At 54.0% G+C, this 20936-nt stretch overlaps 4 protein-coding genes across 4 annotated transcripts; 2 read left to right on the plus strand and 2 right to left on the minus strand.

Annotated features, from left to right (window-relative positions):
* Positions 1–87: 87 nt before the first annotated feature.
* On the plus strand, positions 88–837 carry PHYSODRAFT_342713 (hypothetical protein; the record flags this gene model as incomplete). Its single annotated transcript, XM_009541208.1, has 1 exon — positions 88–837. One exon carries the CDS (start codon positions 88–90, stop codon positions 835–837), a length of 750 nt encoding a protein of 249 aa, XP_009539503.1.
* A 940-nt stretch (positions 838–1777) lies between these two features.
* Positions 1778–1957, plus strand: PHYSODRAFT_419934 (hypothetical protein; the record flags this gene model as incomplete). The annotated part of the gene is made up of 1 exon (XM_009541209.1): positions 1778–1957. A coding segment is annotated over one exon (180 nt), but the record flags the coding sequence as incomplete, so codon positions are not given.
* A 936-nt stretch (positions 1958–2893) lies between these two features.
* On the minus strand, positions 2894–4303 carry PHYSODRAFT_383994 (hypothetical protein; the record flags this gene model as incomplete). The annotated part of the gene is made up of 2 exons (XM_009541210.1): positions 2894–3097; positions 4094–4303. Coding segments are annotated over 2 exons (414 nt in total), but the record flags the coding sequence as incomplete, so codon positions are not given.
* Positions 4304–20253: 15950 nt separating this feature from the next.
* PHYSODRAFT_534841 (hypothetical protein) lies at positions 20254–20721 on the minus strand (the record flags this gene model as incomplete). Its single annotated transcript, XM_009541211.1, has 1 exon — positions 20254–20721. One exon carries the CDS (start codon positions 20719–20721, stop codon positions 20254–20256), a length of 468 nt encoding a protein of 155 aa, XP_009539506.1.
* Positions 20722–20936: the final 215 nt, after the last annotated feature.

Raw genomic sequence — 20936 nt, forward strand, 5'->3', positions numbered from 1 at the left:
AGTTGGGAGATCACCAAGGGCGAGATCGGATACCTCAAGGACGCTCTCAGGTCCAACTCGACGTGCGGCCACGACCTGCAAGGCCTCATGGAGCGCACGTGGTCGACCGTCGAGGCCTTGAGGGAGCAGAACCCCGGCATTACCAAGGACGAGCTGCGCGTCAAGATCCAGGACACGGACATCGTCAAGACGGACATCGCCACGGTGACCAGCAACTGCATGGAGCTACTGATCTCCCAGTCCGACGAGAAGACGGCCTACACCACGCGCGACAAGCTGCGCAAGACCTTCGGTGTCGTCATCAACGACCTCATCACAACGGGCAAGAGCGACAACGGCACGTCCTACAAGGCCATGGAGTACGCGTACAAGGTGATGAACCAGGGCCTCAACTTCTGGGTCGTCACGGGCTTCGACATGAGCGGCGTCTCGAGTTTCATCTCCGAGTACTTCCAGTCCATCTGCGGCCCGACGCAGTTCATGGGCGAGATCGACGACGGCACGCACCCGGACACGCTGGGGCTCAACATGACCCAGAAGGCGTTCAAGAACAGCACCATGTCCTTGACCAAGAAGGGCGACGGCCAGGTGATCATCAACTTCCAGAGCACCGACACCAAGAACGTGACGGTCAACATTATGTCTGGAGGCGACAAGATCGACGAAATCGACGTCGCTGCCTGTGGGAAAGCCACGTGGAAGTCAACTGTGGAGAAGCTGGGCGGCCCGGACGCTGTATCTGGATCGCTGGCGTCCTGGTTTCCTGGGTCTTCCTGGCACCGGAGGTGCTCTTTGATGCTGTGGGTCCCTCATGCAGCTGAAGGCATTGTCTGTTGAGTCGGCCATTGACCATGTTTCAAAGGTCAAAACTCTCGTGAGTCACACAACACTACATCGGTATAACGCGCACGTGTTGACTCAACACATGTTACGGTAGACCATAACGAAATCATCGATGACTTGAGCACGTCTGATTCAGACGTGCCCAAGTCATCGATCATTTCGAGACGGTCTGAAGCGGTACAACGAAGAAAGAAGGGGATGTCAGATGAAGGTTCAAGGAAAGCTTGACGTCGCACTTCTCGGAAACCAGAGCTTCGTAGAGGTACTCTTGAAGCTGTCCACAACAACTTTAGTGCCACTGATATCAGCTCGAAGCTTTTCCGGGTTCGAAGACGATACCTATCAATTTAGGTTGAAGAGAACTACTGTAAACTGCACTTGGTCGACTCACTGGTAGCGACTGCTCCTACCTGTTGTCGGAACGTGCGCCGACTGCAACAGGATGGCTGCTTCTGCCCCATCGCTCCATTGAAGCCCACCGGTTTTTCCGACTTGTTCACGATGCTCAATACCAGGGACTTCCTGGAGGGCGGCGTGTATGTGTCTAACTCTTAGAGCGTGTTCGCTACGCAGCTGGAGATGGATATCTGCAGGGAGTTGGTGCAGGGAGTTGGTGCATCTCCATCTCCAGCTTGTTCGCTACAACAGAGCGCATCTAGGTAACATTAGCCAATCACAGTGCAACTGCAACGACTCGCTTTACTTTGCTGTTTCTTCGTCGGCCGAGAACACTGTGCCCGAGACACCGGACGCGTGGCAAGATGGACCAAGCTGCCCCGAGAGCTGCGCCTCCGTTCCCGTCAGCCAGTGGCGACCTCGGCCTCTGATGTTGCTCTTTCCCAGACTGTGTATGCGACACCGGCCACTACTCAAACGGAATCAGAAGAAAAAGACCAATACTGGTGAAACGTCTATCGCTACGAAGCAACCCTCCTTTGCGTGGACGACTGCAGCAGCTGATGCTCTGCAGCGGGCTCGTTTTGACACGCTCAAGCATCGTTTTCAGGGCACCAGAAGCGCGAAACAGCTTGCCGCCGCCTGGATGTTAGTCTCCGCAGAAACGTATCTAGTCTCGGGGCTCGAGGTGAAACCCCACCAGTGCAAGTCAAAGGTAAAGTACAAGGCCATCTATGATAACGTGTAGGATTTCTAATTGATTTTGTAAAAAGTAAAGCGCGGCTGCAACTTTCTTCTCAAAGCTATGCTGCCGTACTTTGGCAGCAGCAAACAGAACACCTTGATCTCGTAGTAAACCAGCAACCCGTAGGAAAGTCGGCTTGGTGCAGCGAAGATTCCAATCCAACTTGCATACGCGGCTGACTGTAGCATGAGGTCACGGTACGAATCTGTTCCTTAGGGCCTCGCGGCGCATCGTCGGATTCTCCTGATAGGAGGACTGCAACCTGTGCGACAGCTGAGCATGTAGCAACCAGTACAGCTTCCTCTTCGTCCATTGTGTGTGCGGCTGAACTGCCTCAATCTCCAGCTACTTTCTCCTTCTTCACCTCTGGGAGCTGGAGAAGGAGACGGGGTAATTCTCCAGTTGTCACGTTGTGAACTAAACTATTTTGACCAATCAAAAGACAAGAAATAGAGTTGATGAGAGGCCATCTCCATCTCCAGCTATCTAGCGATTCGCTAGTAGCGAACACGCTCTTAGAGCGTGCAGAAGAAGGCGGAAGGACACGGCAAGCAGCTGTCGATGATGATCACCCACGAGTAAAGGACGATAACAACCTCAGATTTGTACAACAGCAACCACACCAAACGGGCACGAGCAACCATAGCACGATCGACGATTGGGAAATGGACAGGTCGGTAGCTACATACAGAGCGACTCGCTCTGGGAAATGGACTGGTCAAAAGCTAGAGCGACTCGCTCTGAGCGAGACAACAATATTATTGAGAGCATGCGCGCGCAGGTACATGTAACACCTGCGCAAGAAATGTAATTAGGATGCCATGGTACTTATATTTATAGGATTTTACTCTTCTTATTTGCTACGTTGGCCGCGCGGATAATACGCTGATGTAGAAGCGCACGGTAGTTTTCGACATTGAATTTGTCGGAGCGCAACTTATCCATTGATCCACGTAGCGTATGCGGGCGATCTTTCATAATCGCTGTGGATATCTTTTCGATGAAGTAGAGCAGATAAATTCCACAATCAACAGAGTTTTGCTGCTGAGGCTTGGTAGGGGAGGCGTGAAAACTCCATTTAACCGACCCCACCGAAGCTGTTTCTGGGACCCGCTCTTTCGCCAACCACCACTGCATCAAAGAAAACACGTTTGCCGTGTCATGCGCTTCTGTAGCAGAATTAACGTGATACAGCCGAATGACGCCCCCCTGCAGGGGATTCTCAACCGCAAGAAAGCTCCAGTGACTATTACCGTTGACTGGAAGAATAACAAACCGGTACGATACCCAGTCAAATTTCCCTATGTGACCAGCGAGGCGCTCGTCCCTTGCAGCTTTCTCCTTTGTTCTTTTCACGGAATGGCTTTCCCGAGGCATGCAACCATGCACAAAATAATCAACGGCGGACTCTGTCAAAGTCTGATGCGGCATTAGGCTGTCCAGGTCCTCGCGATAGATTCAGCTCGTATCATCACCACACGTCCACTCCAATATTGGCTTCTGCTTCCGCGACCTGGTAGCAGACTGCCTCCGAGGCAAAGAAGTCTTCTTAGCAGCTGTAGGCACCTCATACTCGCTCTCTTCGGACTCGTTACAATCCATACTCTCGCTACTGCTATCGCTTTCATCCGATCCAGCGCTATCGTAGCTGTCTTCATCGCTGTCTTCATCTCCACAGCCATCGAAGGGTACAGCGCCGTCACCGGGGGTTACTCCATCATTTTGACCACGCTCACTGTCGACACCAGGGGTTACGCCGCCATCACGAGGGGTTACACCATCATCACTAGTGGTTACTCCATCATTTTGACCACGCTCACTGTCGACACCAGGGGTTACGCCTCCAGCACCTCCATTCTCCTCGTGCTCACTGTCATCGCCACGGGTTACACCGCCACCACCAGAGGTTGCACCGCCGTCAGTAGAGGGTACACCGCCATCGTCAGGGGGTATACGTGCTGTGTAGCGTTGGATAAACCGTTTTACCCATGTTGCTTGGGACTCTGGAATATCAAAATCCGAGTTGAACTCTTCCAGGCTCCGGCAATAAAACATCACATCGTCAAACGTCCCGTTGTCCTCCATAAGCTCATGAAGGTATTCGATTACTCTCCATTCGTCCGGCTTCATCTTGTGTTTTCGTCCTCCGCCTTCGTTGCGCTTGCGATCTGAGCCAACCTCTTTGTCACAAACATCCCAGTAGCGTTTCACCCAGCCTCTCAAAGTCGATTCCTTGACCTCAAGCTCGACAGCGGCTTCTTCTTGAGTCCAATCTGGGTTATCTACTTTCCAGCGCCTAAGAAGCGCAAGCTTCTCCTTCTCAGTGCGATTCACACACACCCGCCTCTTCATTCGGAAAAGGGGGAAGGGAGGGGGAATTCTCGAATGATAGTCAGCCGTATATGGCCAATCATTTTAGGTATCAGATTTAATCAGATCAAGAGTAAATATCAAATTAACTCGCGCGAGTTATTCTGAATGCAGCACTTTGAGGTTAGTATGAAGTACTTCGGGGTTAGTATGAAGTAGTGCGTAACCGACCTACAGCAGGCCAGGGGGGCTGTATGAGGTTCGAACTGCAGTGCTTACATTCCCTAAGCCCGAATTTGTGGCGATACGCTTATACTTGAGCAGTGGTCGTGAGCTTATCCGGTTAACACGAACGCCTACTCAGCCAAGTTGCCTTTCCGTCCATTGTAGCTAGTAGGGGGTTGCTTGTACAGGATGACAGCAGCGAGGCCCAAGACTTATTGACGCCTGAACAGGACAAGCGCGAAGCGACAAGTGCCGAGCACGAACTAAGTCAAGGGATGATCCAAACTACACATGTGGGCTATATATAACTCAATGGAAACCTCCATTTTGATATATGGAGAGTAGCACATAGTGACCATGTTGCGTTGGCGGCACCAAGTGCTAATAGTTAGCAGGTGCTTCCAAGCCGATGAATTCTAAATTATTAACACGGAAAACGCTGTTGAGAAATCAAGATAGATTCCGGGAGAGCTCGAAAGTGGTTTCGTTACGCGAGCCTGGTTGTTCTACCCACAAAACCAGAAACACCTACAGAGTGGCATTCGAATACATACTATGTGAGTCATCAATTATATCGCTTTGTGACGTAGATGTTTGTAGATCTTGCGATATAAGCAAGGTCCAGGAAACAACTACATGGTATCGGTGGCAACAACCAGCCTCCATTTCAACATTACCGACCTTTTGAGAAGTACTTCAGTCGTAAAAGATGTAATATTCGTATAGACACGCAGGTAGCCTCTTGCCAGGAACTAATCTAACAAAAATTGCATGTCGAGGGCCGCCGTGGCCAGGGGGGACGGCCAATTTGGCGTCTGATGGGGACGGGCTCGGTTGGAGGTGGCAAATGCTCAGATGTGGTTGACGTAGACCATACATATGGCCCAGAACTGGTAAATGTTTCTTGCCAAGTCGCCAAACCAGTCTGAAATGAATATGGGGGAGCTGCAAGGACTTGGCTTGTAACTTGACGGTTTTGCGTGCGTCTGTAACTCACACCGCACAATGAAGGAGGAAGAGAAGGTGAACGCGCTGCGGGGGAGTAAAGCAACTTGCTGCTCCCGTTGTATTTTTCGTGTTTTTTGTGGTTTCCCCTCTTTACTTTTCTCTCTCCTTTCCCAGCTCCTGAGCCTTTTGTGTATCTGCACTTCAACTTACTGTAGAGCAAAAGCTACACTGCAACACGAGCAACAGGTGAGGACCAGTAATTCACAACAGCCCCACCTACTGGTTGTCAACGTTGCACGAGTTCGTGGTAGTCTCGTATTCCCCTTGGGAAATCAATCCCATGCTTGCTCGGTGCTGCTCAAACTTCACACGAGGCAGTGGTTTTGTGAATTCATCAGCCACATTGTCATCCCCAGCCACTCGTTTCACAGTTATCTCGTCCAGCTCAACACGTTCGCGGACAAAATGATGCCGCACATCAATGTGTTTTGTCCGGCTGTGAAATTCAGGGTTGTTTGCCAGCTATCGAGCACTCTCGTTATCCACAAATACATCTGAGGGGTTGTTCTGCTCCATCTTCAGCTCTTTCAACATCTGCCGCAGGTGGATGACATCTTGGACAAGACGACTGAGTGCCATGTACTCAGCTTCTGTCGTGTGGAATGCGACCGTCCGTTCTGTCTGACTTGCCCATGAAATTGTGCTGCCACAGAACTGGATGAACCCAGCAATAGACTTCCGATCGTCCACTCGGTTCGCAAAGTCTGCATCTGCAAAAGCTTTTAAATGGTCATCCAATTCCTGCTCATTCCATTGCACTCCTCCTAATTGTAGCCCCCAGTCCTGCGTCTCCCTTAAGTAACGCAACCCACGCTTTGCTGCGCGCCAGTGCAAAATCCCAGGGTTTTCGAGAAATTGACTGCACTCACGGACGAGGTAAGCCAAATCAGGGCGTGTGCCCAACATTAAGTACACTAGACTGCCAAATACAGCCCGGTACGGCTTTCCACTCATCAACTCCTTCTCCTCTCTCGTGGGTCGGACACATGACCTTCGACAACTTTAAGGCAGGGGTGCTTGGCACTTTGCAGCCATTGCATCTTTCCATGCCAAATCGATGTAATACTTTGTCTGCATACTTGAGCTGGTTGATGAAAATTGTCCGCTCCTTTCTATTGCGCGATATCTCCCAGCCCAGAATGTAGTGAATCGGCCCCAGGTCCTTCATCTCAAAACGCACATGATGCATCTGCTTCAGCTCCTTTATCAGCATCTTGTTCGGGGCGAAGAGAATCAAATCATCCACGTAGATGGAGATGAATACCAACTCACCGTCGACCACTTTTGCAGCCTTGCTTCTCTAGGTGGTCTTTAAGCAGGCGGAACCAAACACGGAGGGCTTGCTTTAAGCCATCCAGGCTTTTATCCAGTTTGCAAACCCAGTCCTCTTTTCCTGCTTCCTCATACCCATTTGGTTGCTCCATGTAAACTTCTCCATCAATAGGGCCATTCAAGAACGCGGTCGTCACCTCCATCTGGTCGACTTCGTAGTCCCAGATTGCAGCCAGCGTCAGCAGCATCTGCAGAGTCTCTAGGCGGACCACAGGTGAGTATACTTCAAGGTAGTCAACGCCATAAACCTGCATAAAGCCCTTGACCACCAGTCGGGCTTTGAACCGCTCAATTTCCCCATTAGGTATATACTTCACGCGAAATATCCACCGGTTTCCGAGCACCTTCATACCTTTCTGGTGAGGGACCAGCTTCCACGTACCATTTTTCATTAAGGCATGGTACTCGGTATCCGCTGCTGAACGCCACTCCTCTGCGTAGTCGCTATTCATTACATCATCCAGGGTCTCTGGCTCATCAATCACACTATTTGAAAGACAACAGAAGTCCTGCCACCAATCCATTGCTTTCTCTTTTGCAATTTCAAACTGCATTTCATCACGTTTCACCTCCCAGCTTGATGAACCAGCTGACCGCTTCTTCCTAATTCAGTCTCTGTACGCAAGATGAATGGTGTCATCAAGCCACCGGGGTGGCTTCGACACTCTGCCACTCTTCGTCCGGTATTCTCTGCAGCCAGTCTTCGGTGCCTCACTGCGAGAGTCATCTCGCTGCTCAGAGACGGTTAGGTCCCCCATCGGCGAGTCACCATCAGCATCCAGCTTCTCGTTGCTAGCGGTCGTCATCCCACCAGGCGAACGAGTCGAAGACTGCTGCACTTCTGCCTCCTTATCATCTTGCTCCACAGCCGGTGTCACACACTGCCCAATGCCCGGACCATCAGACTCTGCATTTTGTGTATCACACCGTTCACAACTTCGTTTCTTTCTTTTCCCTCTTTTTCTCTTCTTCCGACGAGGCGCATTCTCCTCACTCATCCGTGCTGCTTCTGCACTTGGTTTCACTTTTTCAACAGTGCGGGCTCGTTTGCGCGAAGCTGAGATTCCATTCGCACGCGCTCTTTTTCGCGACGGTGCGGTCTCACTTGGGGCACCATCAATCTGCTGTGCATGACCTTCACTAGCAGCCTCAGCTTGCACTGCTCCTTCACTAGCCCCACCTTTTCTGCACTCTGACTTATGTCTCTCCTCAGCTTGCGCTTGCTCCAGCAAGGCCGGGATATTCTGCATCGTCGTAGCATCAATGTCCAAGTACTCCGACGTGGGGACTGTTTGCGCCTCTGTACCATCCTTCAACAGGATTCGACCAGGTTTATCTTCAAAGAAGACGGCTGTGGCTGTAGAACGCCTTGTTCGTCTTGCTGTCCAGCAACCGGTAGCCTCTCCGCTCACGAGAATAACCAACGAATACAGCTTCGTTTGCTCGTGAATCCATTTTCTTACGCTCAACTTTGTCAACGTACGCTAACACAGCACAACCGAACGTCCGAAGTCTCGAATATGCAGGTGTCTCTCTGAACCACACTGCATACGGGACTTGCATTCCTTTTCTCTTGTTCGGCACGATGTTCACACAGTACGCTGCAGTGACAGCGGCCTCCGCCCACTTCTGCTTGGGCAGTCCGAAATGCTCCAGCAAGCACCTCATCCTCTCAGTCACCGTGCGAATCATTCGTTCAGCAACCCCGTTTTGCTCTGGGATATGCTTCACAGTCAGCGAGCACTCCTTTCCGTAGTTGCGTTTGCACTTCTCACCGAGCGCCAGTAGTTCGCGAGCATTATCACAACGAAGCTCCTTCATTCGGATTTTCAATTGTGTTTTTACTCGCTCATAGTAGAACTGGAACTTTGCGTAGACGTCGGTGCGCTCTTTCATCAGGAACAGTGTCGAGAAGCGAGAAGCCTCGTAGACGAAGAGAGCAAAGTAGCGCATGCCCGAGTACGAAACCACTGGATACGGTCCCCAAACATCCACGTGTGCTCGTTCTCCAACTAACCAGTCTCGAGTCGAACTCGGCACCGAGTGAAAACTCTTTCTCGTCATCTTGCCTATTACACATGCTTCACAGTTGAAGCCTCGCCCGACTCTCAAATCCACAGCTAACAGCGGCCAGTCTGCATGGCGAAATAGTGCGTTGAATACTGTCCGACCTGGGTGACCAAGGTGCGTGTGCCACAGCTGCACCTTGTGGTCTCCATCAGTGGCGACAACCAATGCAGAATCCACAGGACTCTCCAGCTCCAAGCAATAAAGATTGGTTCTGCCAACATGTGCCTTCGCACTTCCTTGTTCAAACTTCACCTTTGCGAATTCATCGTCGTCAAAGTGAACTCGAACCTTCTCATCAGCAGGCAGGGTTCGTGCGGTTTGTCGACGCACTGAGAATAAACTGCATTGCAGCTCTGGTACATAACGTACTCCACGCAGTACTAACGTCCGCCGCCCACTTGTAGTCTGGATCTCCTTTTTCACAGTACCAATTCCAGCTACAGTCAACCAGATTTCACCACCAACTCGCACCAATGCACTCATGGCCGTGAACGAAATAAAATCAATTTTCAGGTTAGCCAAATGACTTGTGGCTCCCGAGTCCAAGTACCAGCACTTGCTCGCAAACATCTGCACGTTGGGAGGCTGCTTGATGAGAGCAGTAACCACGTATGCCGATTCATCACTCTCATCTCCAGTATACTGGTTCTTAGCAGCTCGTTTTCCCTGCGCTCCTTCTACCTTGGCTTGCTTCTGAGGAGGCTCTGATCCACGAGCACCACTTGGCGGATGTCTGCCTAAGCGTGGGCAGTCCAGCACTTGGTGCGATTGCTCTCCACAATGAAAACATCTCTCTCTACTGGTACCTTGTCCTCCGTGACCACGTCCAGATCCTGGGCTGCTTCCTCGGCCACCACCACGACCAAAACTACGCCCTCGACCACGTCCTCCACTGCGACCACCACGGCCACGATCAGAGCCACGGCCCCGACCACGACCTCGGCCCCGACCTCTACCAGATCCTCCAAACAAAGCTTGGTCTTCACTGCCTTCGTCCAGCTTTCGTCCTTGGCGTCGATCATACGCGAGTTCCAACGCATGCTCCAATTGATCACAGTTGGGAGGGTCATTTACATTTCGAGGCACGTGACTTGGCAAAAATGTTTCCACCACGTTATCATAGGCGTCAGGCAGTGTGCTGATCAAAATAGCAGGCTTCTCATACTCATCCAGAGGTTTACACAATAGAGCAATTCGATCAATAAATCTTCGCATTTCGCCCAATTGATCAGACATGTTGCCGTTCTCCGGGAGTCGGAGCTTCCTCAACTGTGTCATTTCAGCTGCATACTTGAAATACGTTTTTCCGACGAATCTCTGCTTCAATCTCTCCACTACACGGAACGCAGTCGGCTCAAACTTCACAGTTTTCATTATCTTGTCCGTCATTCCGTCGTAGAGTAGCTCCTTCGCGCGCGCAGAGTCCTTCTTCCACGCGTCGTGCTCGTCCTGCTTCGACTCCTCCGGCTCCTCGATGTCCTTCTCACAGTACTTCCACACGCCCTTGCGTTCCAGCTTCACCTTCATGCGCTCGAACCACACCTCGAAGTCCTTGCCATCGAACGGTGGTTGAGCAGCCTTCTCGCCCTTCATGCCCTTCTTCTTCGTATCTACACTTGTACTGTAACGGGGTTACACGAGAGTTACCCGAAGGGCTACGAAGTGGGTACACACTGTCTAACCTAAATCAGTAGGAGAATCAGTGCATGGCTTCAGAGCCACTGATTATGCATATGACTAGGGTTCACTTTGCTAGATAGTGAACCGGATACATTTACACCGTAGGCGGCTTTGCCGCAATAAAGGGAAATACATTCAGTTTGAGATTCACACAGTTCAGAGTTAAGGGTTGACTCTTGGAGTCCGTAAGGTGTACGGACTCGTACGTTCTGGTGACACGAGGCGGTCCCCAGAAAATTGCCGACGATGTGCCGTCACCTCTGTGACCTGGAGTTTGTATCGGATGCTGATTGGTGAATGACTTGGATACGGCGCGGCTGTACCCGTGTGACATGGATGGCGACTGTGGGAGAGAAGTGATTTCTCGGGATGAATCCAGCGTCTGCCGCAGATGGGCCCAACTGGCTGGAAGTGTGAATCCTGGGAGTGCACGCCCAGAATTTCAGAGAACACTCAGTCCAGCCGCGGACTTTCCCTTACGATGAGTGCCTAAAGTCTGGCGGAAAGTGTCTCTGGAGAATGTATCCCAGATACACCTCATCTTGCTGTGGCTCAGAGTGCCCCAGAGGATCAACTTACCCTGAGAATCAACCCACTACTACCATGATCATGCGCAGGAGGCCGCTAAACCCGCTAAACGTGTGGCTTTGAGGAGATACACACGAGTCTGCACTGCAGCAGACTTGTTACCCAGAGTGCCGCACGATGACGCAGAGTTCACCTCCCTGAGTGCAGGTGACCCAGAGTTGAAAGATGATTCTCTGGGTTTGGACCATAAATCCAGACTCTCTATACTGAACTGAAGTGTTTCCCAAGCCAACACCCAAGAATCCCTACAGTTCCCCAAGATTCCTCAGAATTCCCAGGATTTCAGAAGATGACCCTGAGTGTCACCTGATTCTCAGGGATTCGAGTCGGTTCGCAGTCAGTCTGCAATCAAAGTGATGCGTGACCTTGAAGAACCGTTGTGGATGCACTGACTGGATACTTTCGAGGAGTCGAGAGGGAGTCCTGCACCATACTAAACCAAGTCTAAGGACCCACAATTGGCACTTTCGACGCCGTGCGACAATGGATTCGCAAGCCGATCGCAAGATTGGACCGCTGATCCCAAGGTATACTCAAGACAAGACATTTTGACCCCAAGCATAGTGAACAGAAGATATTTGCCCGAAGAAGATATATATATATATATATATATATATAGAGAGAGAGAGAGAGAGAGAGAGAGAGAGAGAGAGAGAAGTAGCTGATAAAAGCCAAACAGAGTTCCTTTTACCCTGTACTGCGCAAGTGACTTTGGCCAAGCCTGCCGACGGAAATCCGGAGGACCCGAGACTACGACCGCGGGACGCTAAGGGCACATCAACGGCGAAGGACAGCCGTCTGTGTGGGCTCCATCAAACTCAAGTCCAGTTAGGTGGTGACCAGCGACGGCCTTGAGCTTCCTGGGGTGATCCATCTATTCCATATCCTAGTTGGGTCACTTGCTGTGCTCGTGGTAGCCCATTTCATATTATTCCAGAGGGTATTCTGGGGTGCTAGGCAGTCGCCTCCAGGATTTTGTATTGACTGCTTGTGTGAAGGGAAGGTAACTGATAGTGGTTGTATTTTCCTCCTTTATTGGAGGTGGTGCGCGTTTGTGTGAGTCTCAGGGGAGCTAGGCCCCTGAATTTCAGACTCGAGTGAGCCTAGTGTGTGTGTGACCCACCGTCCAAGGGTCCAAAAGAATAAGTGACGGCTAGTTGTAGTGTTTGTATACTCTGTATTTGTTGGTTTTATCGAGCTAGGAGGGCATTTGGGTAAGGTGTCTTCTGAGTTCCAAGTCCCAGAGTTGACTGAAATCCTGGACCCTGAATTCGTGATATTCTGGGTTTCAGGGGATCTGATTCTCTGGGTTTGCCTTTTGGTGTGGAGGTGCGTTCTGAAGTAGACGTGCGCTCCCGCACTTCTTCGAGGCTACATTTACAACCGGTGGAGTGCCGTTCCGTCGAAGACAAACGAGCCGACAGGGATTACACAAGGTACCCACGCCAACCAAGGAGTGTGATTCTCAGGGTTTAAAGCTTTGCGGCTGCGAATCTCTGGGTCTATCTTCTTGCTGTTGACTCTCAAGTCGATTCTCTGGGTCTACCCCTCGGGAACAGTCTTGGGCTGCGCTATACGAACACCCCTGGGCGACAAAGGTTTCATCGGCCTCGCCTCACTGGTATTAGAACGGACTATATTAAGCTGAGACTCTGTGAGTCTGTTACGTCTTCCTCTGATGCTAAAGCTACGGCAGCTCCGCTGCACTTGGTAGCACTTCTAGTCAATCCGACACCTGAGTCTGTACAGACTGACCCTCTTTGGAGAATGGAGCAGTTCGCTCACTTGCCCCCGAACCAGCAGGATGCGCTTAAAAAGCTTATGTCCTTGCTGGGCCCCGAGGGCGTGACGCAACTTGCGCAGCAAGGCCCCGACGCGGTGAACGCGCGTCTCGAGGCGTTTTTAAGCTACGAGAATGCTCTGCTAGAGCACCTCCAGCAGATGATGGCAACGGCCGCGGCGCCCCAAGCGCCCGCTTCGTCATTCGACGCGGGAACAAGACCCAAGCCGCTCATGTTGAGCGTGAAGACCTTCGAAGGCAAGGAGGGTGAAAGCTTGATGCTTTGGACCCGTGAGATTGAGATGGCTATGTGCTCAGCTCTACTCCGGACGGAGTCGCAGCGCGTGGCTCTAGCTATCTCGAAGCTCGGTGGGCGAGTGGGCACTAACGTCCGGGACGTCGGTCGAGGTGGCCTTCCCGACGTGGGACTAGCTGAAACAGCAATTGTCTCGAGTGTTCGCTCCGCCTAACGAGGCGTATCGCGTGCGCTCACGCTTCCTGGCTACTCGGCAGAGCAAGAAGGAGTTGGTGGACTATGTCCAAGAGTTGAGAACTCTCATTGCTGGCATGTCTACGGACCCACTGCCGGAAGTAGTCACCGTTACGGTGTTCATGGAGGGCCTTCGCACTGGCGTTGCCTGCTCCGAACCCACCCGAGCTCTTTTGAAGAGGCTGTGAGCGTCGCATTGACTGCGGAGCACAACTTTAAGTCGTCGAGACTTGGATGGAATGCGTCTTACGCTAGCGCGTCGAGTGGTCCGGAACCCATGGACCTCAGCTATGCTGAAGACGAAGAAGCCGAGCTTCGTGCTGCTGAGCAGCGTCGCGGTATCCGCATATGCTTCATCTGTGGTGACACCCGTCACCTTTGTGCTGGGTGTCCGCTGCGCCATCAGCGCCAGGCTTCGTCAAGCCGCTCTTCGAGTTCGGGCCAGGGCTCTGGTTTGTCTCGGGGAAACGAGAAGTCCCAGTAGCCTACTGGGGAATAACTAAGCTCTATTGAGCCTCGGCGAGGTGGAGGTCGACAGGACTTAGCCCCGAAGAGAGCCGTACTCTCTAACACGGAACGTGTATGCAAGCCGGCCTTGCTAGTTGTCCAAGCTGGGGTGAAGGGCTTCACCAAGCCATGGACGATTTTGATCGATTCGGGAGCGTCGGGTAACTACGCCCGGCGTTCTACGATGGACGGAAGTCAGCTTTATGCTGAGGCGCTGGTAGCGCGCGGGAGTGACATCGTCACTGTTCGTCTCGCGACGGGTGCTCGTGTCACGATGCCTAAGGTCCCTGTGGACCTGGGCGTGAAGTTTTTGGCTTTTGATAGCGTGGAACGCTGTCTGGTCTTAGACCTCGATTCGAGATATGATCTCATCCTTGGTATGGCGTGGCTGGAACGCCACGAGCCTTGTATCGATTGGAGGTCGAAGATCCTTGGTGCTACGCATTTCTCTCCTGGCGGAGCATTGGCGAGTCATGAACCCACCTCTGCTAGGAAGCGCTTCTGGCGCGAGCACTGGACCGAGTCAGCCAATGCGCTGGACATCGGAGTTTCCGAGTTGGTGGACACTGAGTGTGTCAAGAACGAGCGTTCCGAGCGTGGCTCGCGGACGGCAGGTGGAGCGGCACGAATTCCGCTGAGCGGGCGTGCGTCTGAGGGCGACGCCCTGCTGCGTGCCAGAGACGGCGCGGTCGGCACGATGCTGAAGAACAAGGGGCTTTGCCCGGATGAAGATGGTGGAGTGGCACGTAATCCACTGAGTGGAGGCTGCGGATCGTGCAGCTCTTCACTGAGTGTCAGTAAAGACACTGGAGCTCCCCTGGAGCTGAACGAGGTGGTGACACCTGGCGTCAAGACGCACGCGAAATCACGGAGCTCTTCAGGGAGGACGGTGTCCATTAAGAGGAGGCAGCGCCGCAAAGCGCTGGCTGCGAGGCGCAAGGCGTCTGCGATCTCATGAGTCGAGAAGGGCGTGTCGAGCGGTGAGGCTCCACGCGAGAGCGAGCAGCTCTATACACTCGTGAATGGACTGACGGGCGACGTCGACGGAGGTATCAACCTCGACGACTTGTGACACGATGGAAAATTGGGTTTTCGTCTGGGCACATGCTGATTGACTGAAATGGTGCGTGGATTGCGGGACAAGTACAAGGATCTGGGACCCGGCGAAGACTCGCCCAGGATGCATATCGACCAGCGACCCTGGCCGAGTCGCTAACTCATTTTGTGACTCTGGCCGGGTGTAAGTCTGGGAGATACGATCAAGTTATACTCAAGTCAAGATGTTTCCGACCGACCTGGCAGACCGACCAAGGATGGGCAAAGATTCCGTGGAACGTTGAAGGAGGTGATTTGTACCCACGACTCTACACTGGATTTTGGCTCGGCCGGGATGTCGACGTTAACCGCGGTATAGTGAAATCAAGTGAAAAGCAGAATGCATGTCTAAGTTGCAGGAATATAGCCACAGAGTAAAAGATAAACAGAGTTCGTTTTCCCCTGAAACCCGCAAGCCGCCAAGAAGAGCGGGAAGCGCAGGACGACCAGGCACCGCGGCTAGGTACGACCGTGGTTGGATCTCTCCCTGAAGTAAGTACGCCAAGTTAGGTAAAGGGACGGGCGTACAGGCGTCTCAGGGTGATCCGCCTATTTCATTTCCTAGTTGCAGCCGTATTCCCGCCCAGAGCGAGGTCCTGCATTTCATATTATCGATTACATCTCGGGCGGAGTGAATAGCGCCGCCTGGGACTTGGCCGGAAGCCTATTGTGTGGTAGGGTATTGATATTGGTTATTTTTTCTCTCAGTACATTTGGGAGTGGTGCGCGTTTGAAGTCGCCCAGGGTTGACCAGTACCCTGGATACGGCTCGTTAGTTGACTGGAGTAGTGACCCACCGTCCGAGGGTCCGAAAGAATAAGTGACGGATATTTGTATTTGTGTATAACTCTGTATTTGTGGTTATCGTCCAGAGTCGTAGGGCCTACGTTTGGAAGTACGTATCGCACCCCGCTCGGAAACCCAACTGTGTACAACAACTCACCAACTCGGCCGAGCTCCTTGGTTCGAAGACAAACGACCCGAGAGGGATTGTCACAAGGAACACACGCCATCTCGGGTGGACATCTTCTGGGGTATCCGCCTGAGAAGTTCTAAGGGACTTTGTTCTCCCGGAACATTCGCACACTATACACCTGGGCGGAAAAGGCGTTCACCCGCCCCGCCTCACCTGCCCTCACTGTCTGCTCTCCTGGAGCTGGACGAGATGTTCTTGGCCGAGTTCGGCGAAGCTTTGAAGGCTGGAGATTTGGCTGAGGTAGTGGTCATACGACCCGAAGAAGAGTTGAACTCGTCCTCGCTTCTGGATGAAGCTATCCTGGAAGCTATCAAGAAGGCGCTGAATGCGCGGAGCGGATCGGCGATCCTGAAGGACCCGTCGGATCCCCTGTATCAAGTGGTAAAGGATTACCAGGACGTGGTCTCGAAGGAGCCGCCCTCGGGGCTACCTCCGGATCGAGGTATTCGACACGAAATCGATCTCGTTCCGGGAACGAAGTACTGCGTGACGAGGCAGTGGCCCTTGCTGAAGGGACAGTGTGACGTCATTGACGCGTTCTTCCGTGCGAAGCATGAGGCGGGCATGGTGCGTGAGAGTAAGTCTCCACACTCTACGCCGACGTTCTGTGTCAAAGCCGAATGGCAAGTGGCGTATCGTGCATGCTTTCAACAAGCTGAATACCGCTACCATTCCGACGCAGACGCCGATTCCTCGGAAGGATGTTCTTCAGAACAACATGACAGGATGTACGATGTACAGTGCGCTCGACTTGGTTGATGGATATTACCAATTGCTCATGAGGACGAGCGACATTCCTCTCCCTGCGGTGAGTACTCCGAGCGGCATGCTCTGGGAGTGGTTGGTGATGCCCCAAGGGCTTTCGACCCCACCCGCGACGTTTAATCGTCTTGTGACGCAGCTCTTCAGGCCCCATCGGGCGTACGCGCAAACGTACTTCGATGACATCTTTGTCCACAGTCGTGCGGAGCACGGAAAGACTGATATGGAGAACCATGCGGAGCACCTGCGTGCTGTGCTCGAATGCATGCGTTAAAACAAGTTGTACGCCAACATTGACAAATGCATCTTCGGAGCGGAAGAGATCCCCTTCTTAGGGTGCTTCATCGGGAAGCGTGGCCAGAGGGCCGACCCGGTCAAGGTCAAGGTCATTGTTGACTGGCCGGTTCCCAAGAACCAGAAGGATCTTCGCAAGTGGCTTGGCTTGGCCAATTACTTGCACAAGTACAGCGAGAACTACGCTGAGATGGCTCGGCCACTCTCCAATCTCCTAAAGAAGGATGCGGAGTGGTGTTGGGACACCGAGCATCAAGATGCGTTTGCGGCAATTAAGGACAGTCTCCTTCATGCGCCTATTCTGGCTTTGCCAGACCCCGCTCGTCCGTTTAGTGTCGTCTATGACGCCTCGGACTTTGCCATCGGCTGTGCCCTGCTGCAAGCAGACGCCGACGGGCGCGAGCGCGTGGTGGCGTTCGAATCTCGCCAGCTGAAGTGTGGAGTAGCGCCCTCGGAGAAATCTCGCGAATGCGATCTCGCACAAACTCGGCGCGTCTGGATAGCGGTTGCGCCGAGCAAATTATTCCCGGTTGTTGGAGTAGCGTATCTTCGAAATACAGGCCCAAGTCTTCGCTGGCTTCGGAGTTGGGGGTTCTTGCGTTGACGCTTGTTCCTTGTCGTAGGGCGTCGAGCCTTGGGCGTGCGGCGTTTCCTCGGCGTTCCCGTCGGGCGTGCGGCGTTATCGGGCCTACACGGGGGGTCTTGTGCACGGCGGTTATCAGGCCGGTGCGGTCCTTCGCCTAGGCAGCGCGTTATCGGGCGCCCACCTAAACGGTATACGTTCAACGTGCCTTTGTTCCAGCACGGGTCTGTGGGGGGGTGAGCACCCGAACCAGCAAACGACGGGGGGCCGCGATATCGAGGCGGCTCTACTTGCCGGCGCTTGGTGGTTCCCCTGGAACCTCGGAGAAGACGGGAGGTCTTTGTGGTTCAGAGAAATTTCGGGACTGAGTCCTTACCCTATCCTATGCCCTAGCTACTGGCTACTCCGTACTACTGCTTGCTAAGCCGATCGTTCTGTGCCTATCCCTACTTCTGTCGTGCTTGCACTGCCGTCCTTCAACCTGATTTGCGTGGCGTAATCAAGATCTTACCTCGACGCGTTTTGGTCGGCGCGTCTTACTCGGCGCGTCTTGCTCGGCGGGGATTAGGGTCGACGCGTTTTGCAGAGACGGGGCGCTGGTCGACTCGTCGGATGATTACGCGTCGAGTTGGACTCTGTCGCTGTGTCTCGCGGCCCATCACCCGCGTCGACTTTCCGTCGACCTCTGCCGCGCGTCGCCCCCATCAATCGCGTCGCGTTTCATCAACTGCGTCGAGTTCATCATCCGCATCCATCAGCATTCGTCTCGGCGCCTTCTTTCACCGACGCCGACGTGCCCGCTTCCTCGCTGGGCACTACACCACATCCATCCCGCTGCCACGCACGCGCACTCCCCAGGTGGGTGTGTCATTGCAGAACCTGCCCCGCGTGTTGGCCGCATCTCGATTTGTCGAATTCTTTGTCGTCTCCGTCCGCTTCGTTGCCATTCCAGCATCATGGTTCGCGCTGAGGACTTCTGCGTCGAGGAGAGCGGGCCCGACACGGGCAACCTCGAGGCTGCGCTGACATCGTCGTCTATGAAAGCAGAGCACATCGGTCTCGCCTCCCTGATCCGTCCGATCAGCTCGCGGTAGCCCAAGCTGCCTCTCCCCGGTCCAATCGCGACTCGGCGCTACCGTGGCGGAATGCGATCAAGCGCAGTAATCCTTCGTAGCTGCAGAGCAGCAACGCGGCGTAGCTTTTGCCGAGCGAGACCGCGCGCATCAAGCCCTGGCGGTCGTCGAGCAAGCGCACGACGCTTCCAGCATCGCGAGGGACCAAGTGCGTCAAGCTTCGGCTCTCCAAAAAAAAGTGCAACACCGCCGTCACCGAGAGAGACCAGGTCCGTCGCGCTCGGACGGCGACGCACTACCCTTGTTGGGCATCTCACCCTTATCCGTAATGCGCCCACGCAGAGCCGTGCGGAAGCCGAGTCGGCGCAGCGTTTAACGAGCCGATGTTAGTAGACCTTCGGCGCAATAACGCGTTCCTTGTGATCCACGCCAAAGAACTCCGGCGGGGCGCGACGCGTATCCGCGACTTGGAGGAATCGGCGAGTTTCAGGCCACGTCTCGCGCAGCTGGGAATACGTCGCGTGTGGGGGTAGCGGCGAGATGCCGCGAGCGCTCAAATCCACCGTTCCAGCGCTCACGTAATCGAGCTGGAGGACGAGCACGACGTGGCCATCCAGGACCGCGACGAGCATGACGCGGTTTGAGGACGGGTGCTTCGGGAAGCGCGTCGAGGTTGGTAGATGGCGTAGCACGTACGCGATGGACTTCCAGAACGTCTTGCCGGTGTCGTCACGTCCGTAGGCGGGCACATTGACACCTACGGCCTGATCCGTCGACGTGAAGCTTCCGTCGCGGTGGAGATAAACGCTGTGGCCTGCGGAGTCAAGCCGAGCGGCGGCTCCCGCTGCTCCTGTCTCGCCTCCACTACGTCGAGTACGGGTGTCTGCGTGCGTTCTGCCGCCCCCGTTCCGGTCCTGAGGCTAAGACCTCGTTAACCGCGGATACTCATCGGGCTCCGACGCACCGTCCAGGTCCGGCGTCTACTCCGCCGCCAGCTTCAGCGGGTGTCCGCCGACCGCGGTACAGCGGAGCCGAGGAATCAACGCGTCACGTGTGCAGGCCTCCCAGTTCGGTCTCGACTCCATCGTCTTTGCCTTCGTCTCGGCTGCTGCTGTCGATTGAACGCGCCAGGTCACAGCGCAGTTCCAGTCCGAGGCCTCGGACAGCGACGCCCAAGCGCGCCGCCCTCAGACCAAGTGGCGACGTCCCTCGTCGCGTTCACTGACATGGACCCCATTGAGGGGCCCTAGTGCCACACGTTGTCGTTGCTCGTAGCCGCTGTAGCCGTAACTCCAACACGTAGGCCTTGCTCTTTTCCTTCGTTTCTTTCCACTTCTTCACATCTTTTATGAGACGGCCCTTTGCCGTCTCATCTTCAGCAACAGGCTGGTCCTCCACACTTTCCTCACCCAACCCCTCGCTCCGGCCATTCCCAGAGTCGAGGCTCTCCGCCTAACCACCTGTCGGCAGCCACCCTGCCAACTTCCACCGCGCCACTAAAGGCGCTCACCCACCAGGGCTCGGCTCAGCCGCCCCACGTCCTCGCGCGAAATGGCCGCAAGACGGTAACGACCAGCGTGCTGTCGCGAGAAGTCGCACCGCCACTTTCCGCAGTTGAGATCCAGTCCGTCGGTACAGCCTCTCCAGGTCACGTCGGACTCGCGGCGCGCGCAGCCATGTCGGGAAGCTCGACCGGCATGCAGCTCCAAGGACTTCTCCCCTTCGGAAGCATCATCGTCCAGAGCGAGTGTCAGGCGGTGCTCCAGTAAACACGTATCGGTGGAGTCAAACGGTCCGTTCGTTGACACCGCCAAACACGTCGCGGCGTGTGACGGAAACTCTTCAACGGGGTTTTGCTTGGAGGTGCGGAAGTCGAAAGACAGATGGTAAAGCGAGTTACTCGTCTCGCGACGCGATTCGTTTGGCCTGCCTTGCGCTTTGGTGCACAACCTGACGCGCCGCATCTGCGCACGCGGTCCGATCTGTAGCGTCCGTCGCTTGGGCTCGGCGCACTGGTGTGGTAGTTTTCCGACGGCGATTATCACCCTTGACGTACACCGCGGATCTCGGTCGCGCGCGAACCGAAAGGAGAGCGCCAAGTCTACCACGACGCGAACCGTCTCGGCGTGCTTGTCCCTGACCTTCGAGTACGCAACGCCGTCGCTCTTTACAGTGCTAG

This window comes from Phytophthora sojae (genome assembly GCF_000149755.1).
Source record: "Phytophthora sojae unplaced genomic scaffold PHYSOscaffold_19, whole genome shotgun sequence".
NCBI lineage: Eukaryota > Oomycota > Peronosporomycetes > Peronosporales > Peronosporaceae > Phytophthora > Phytophthora sojae.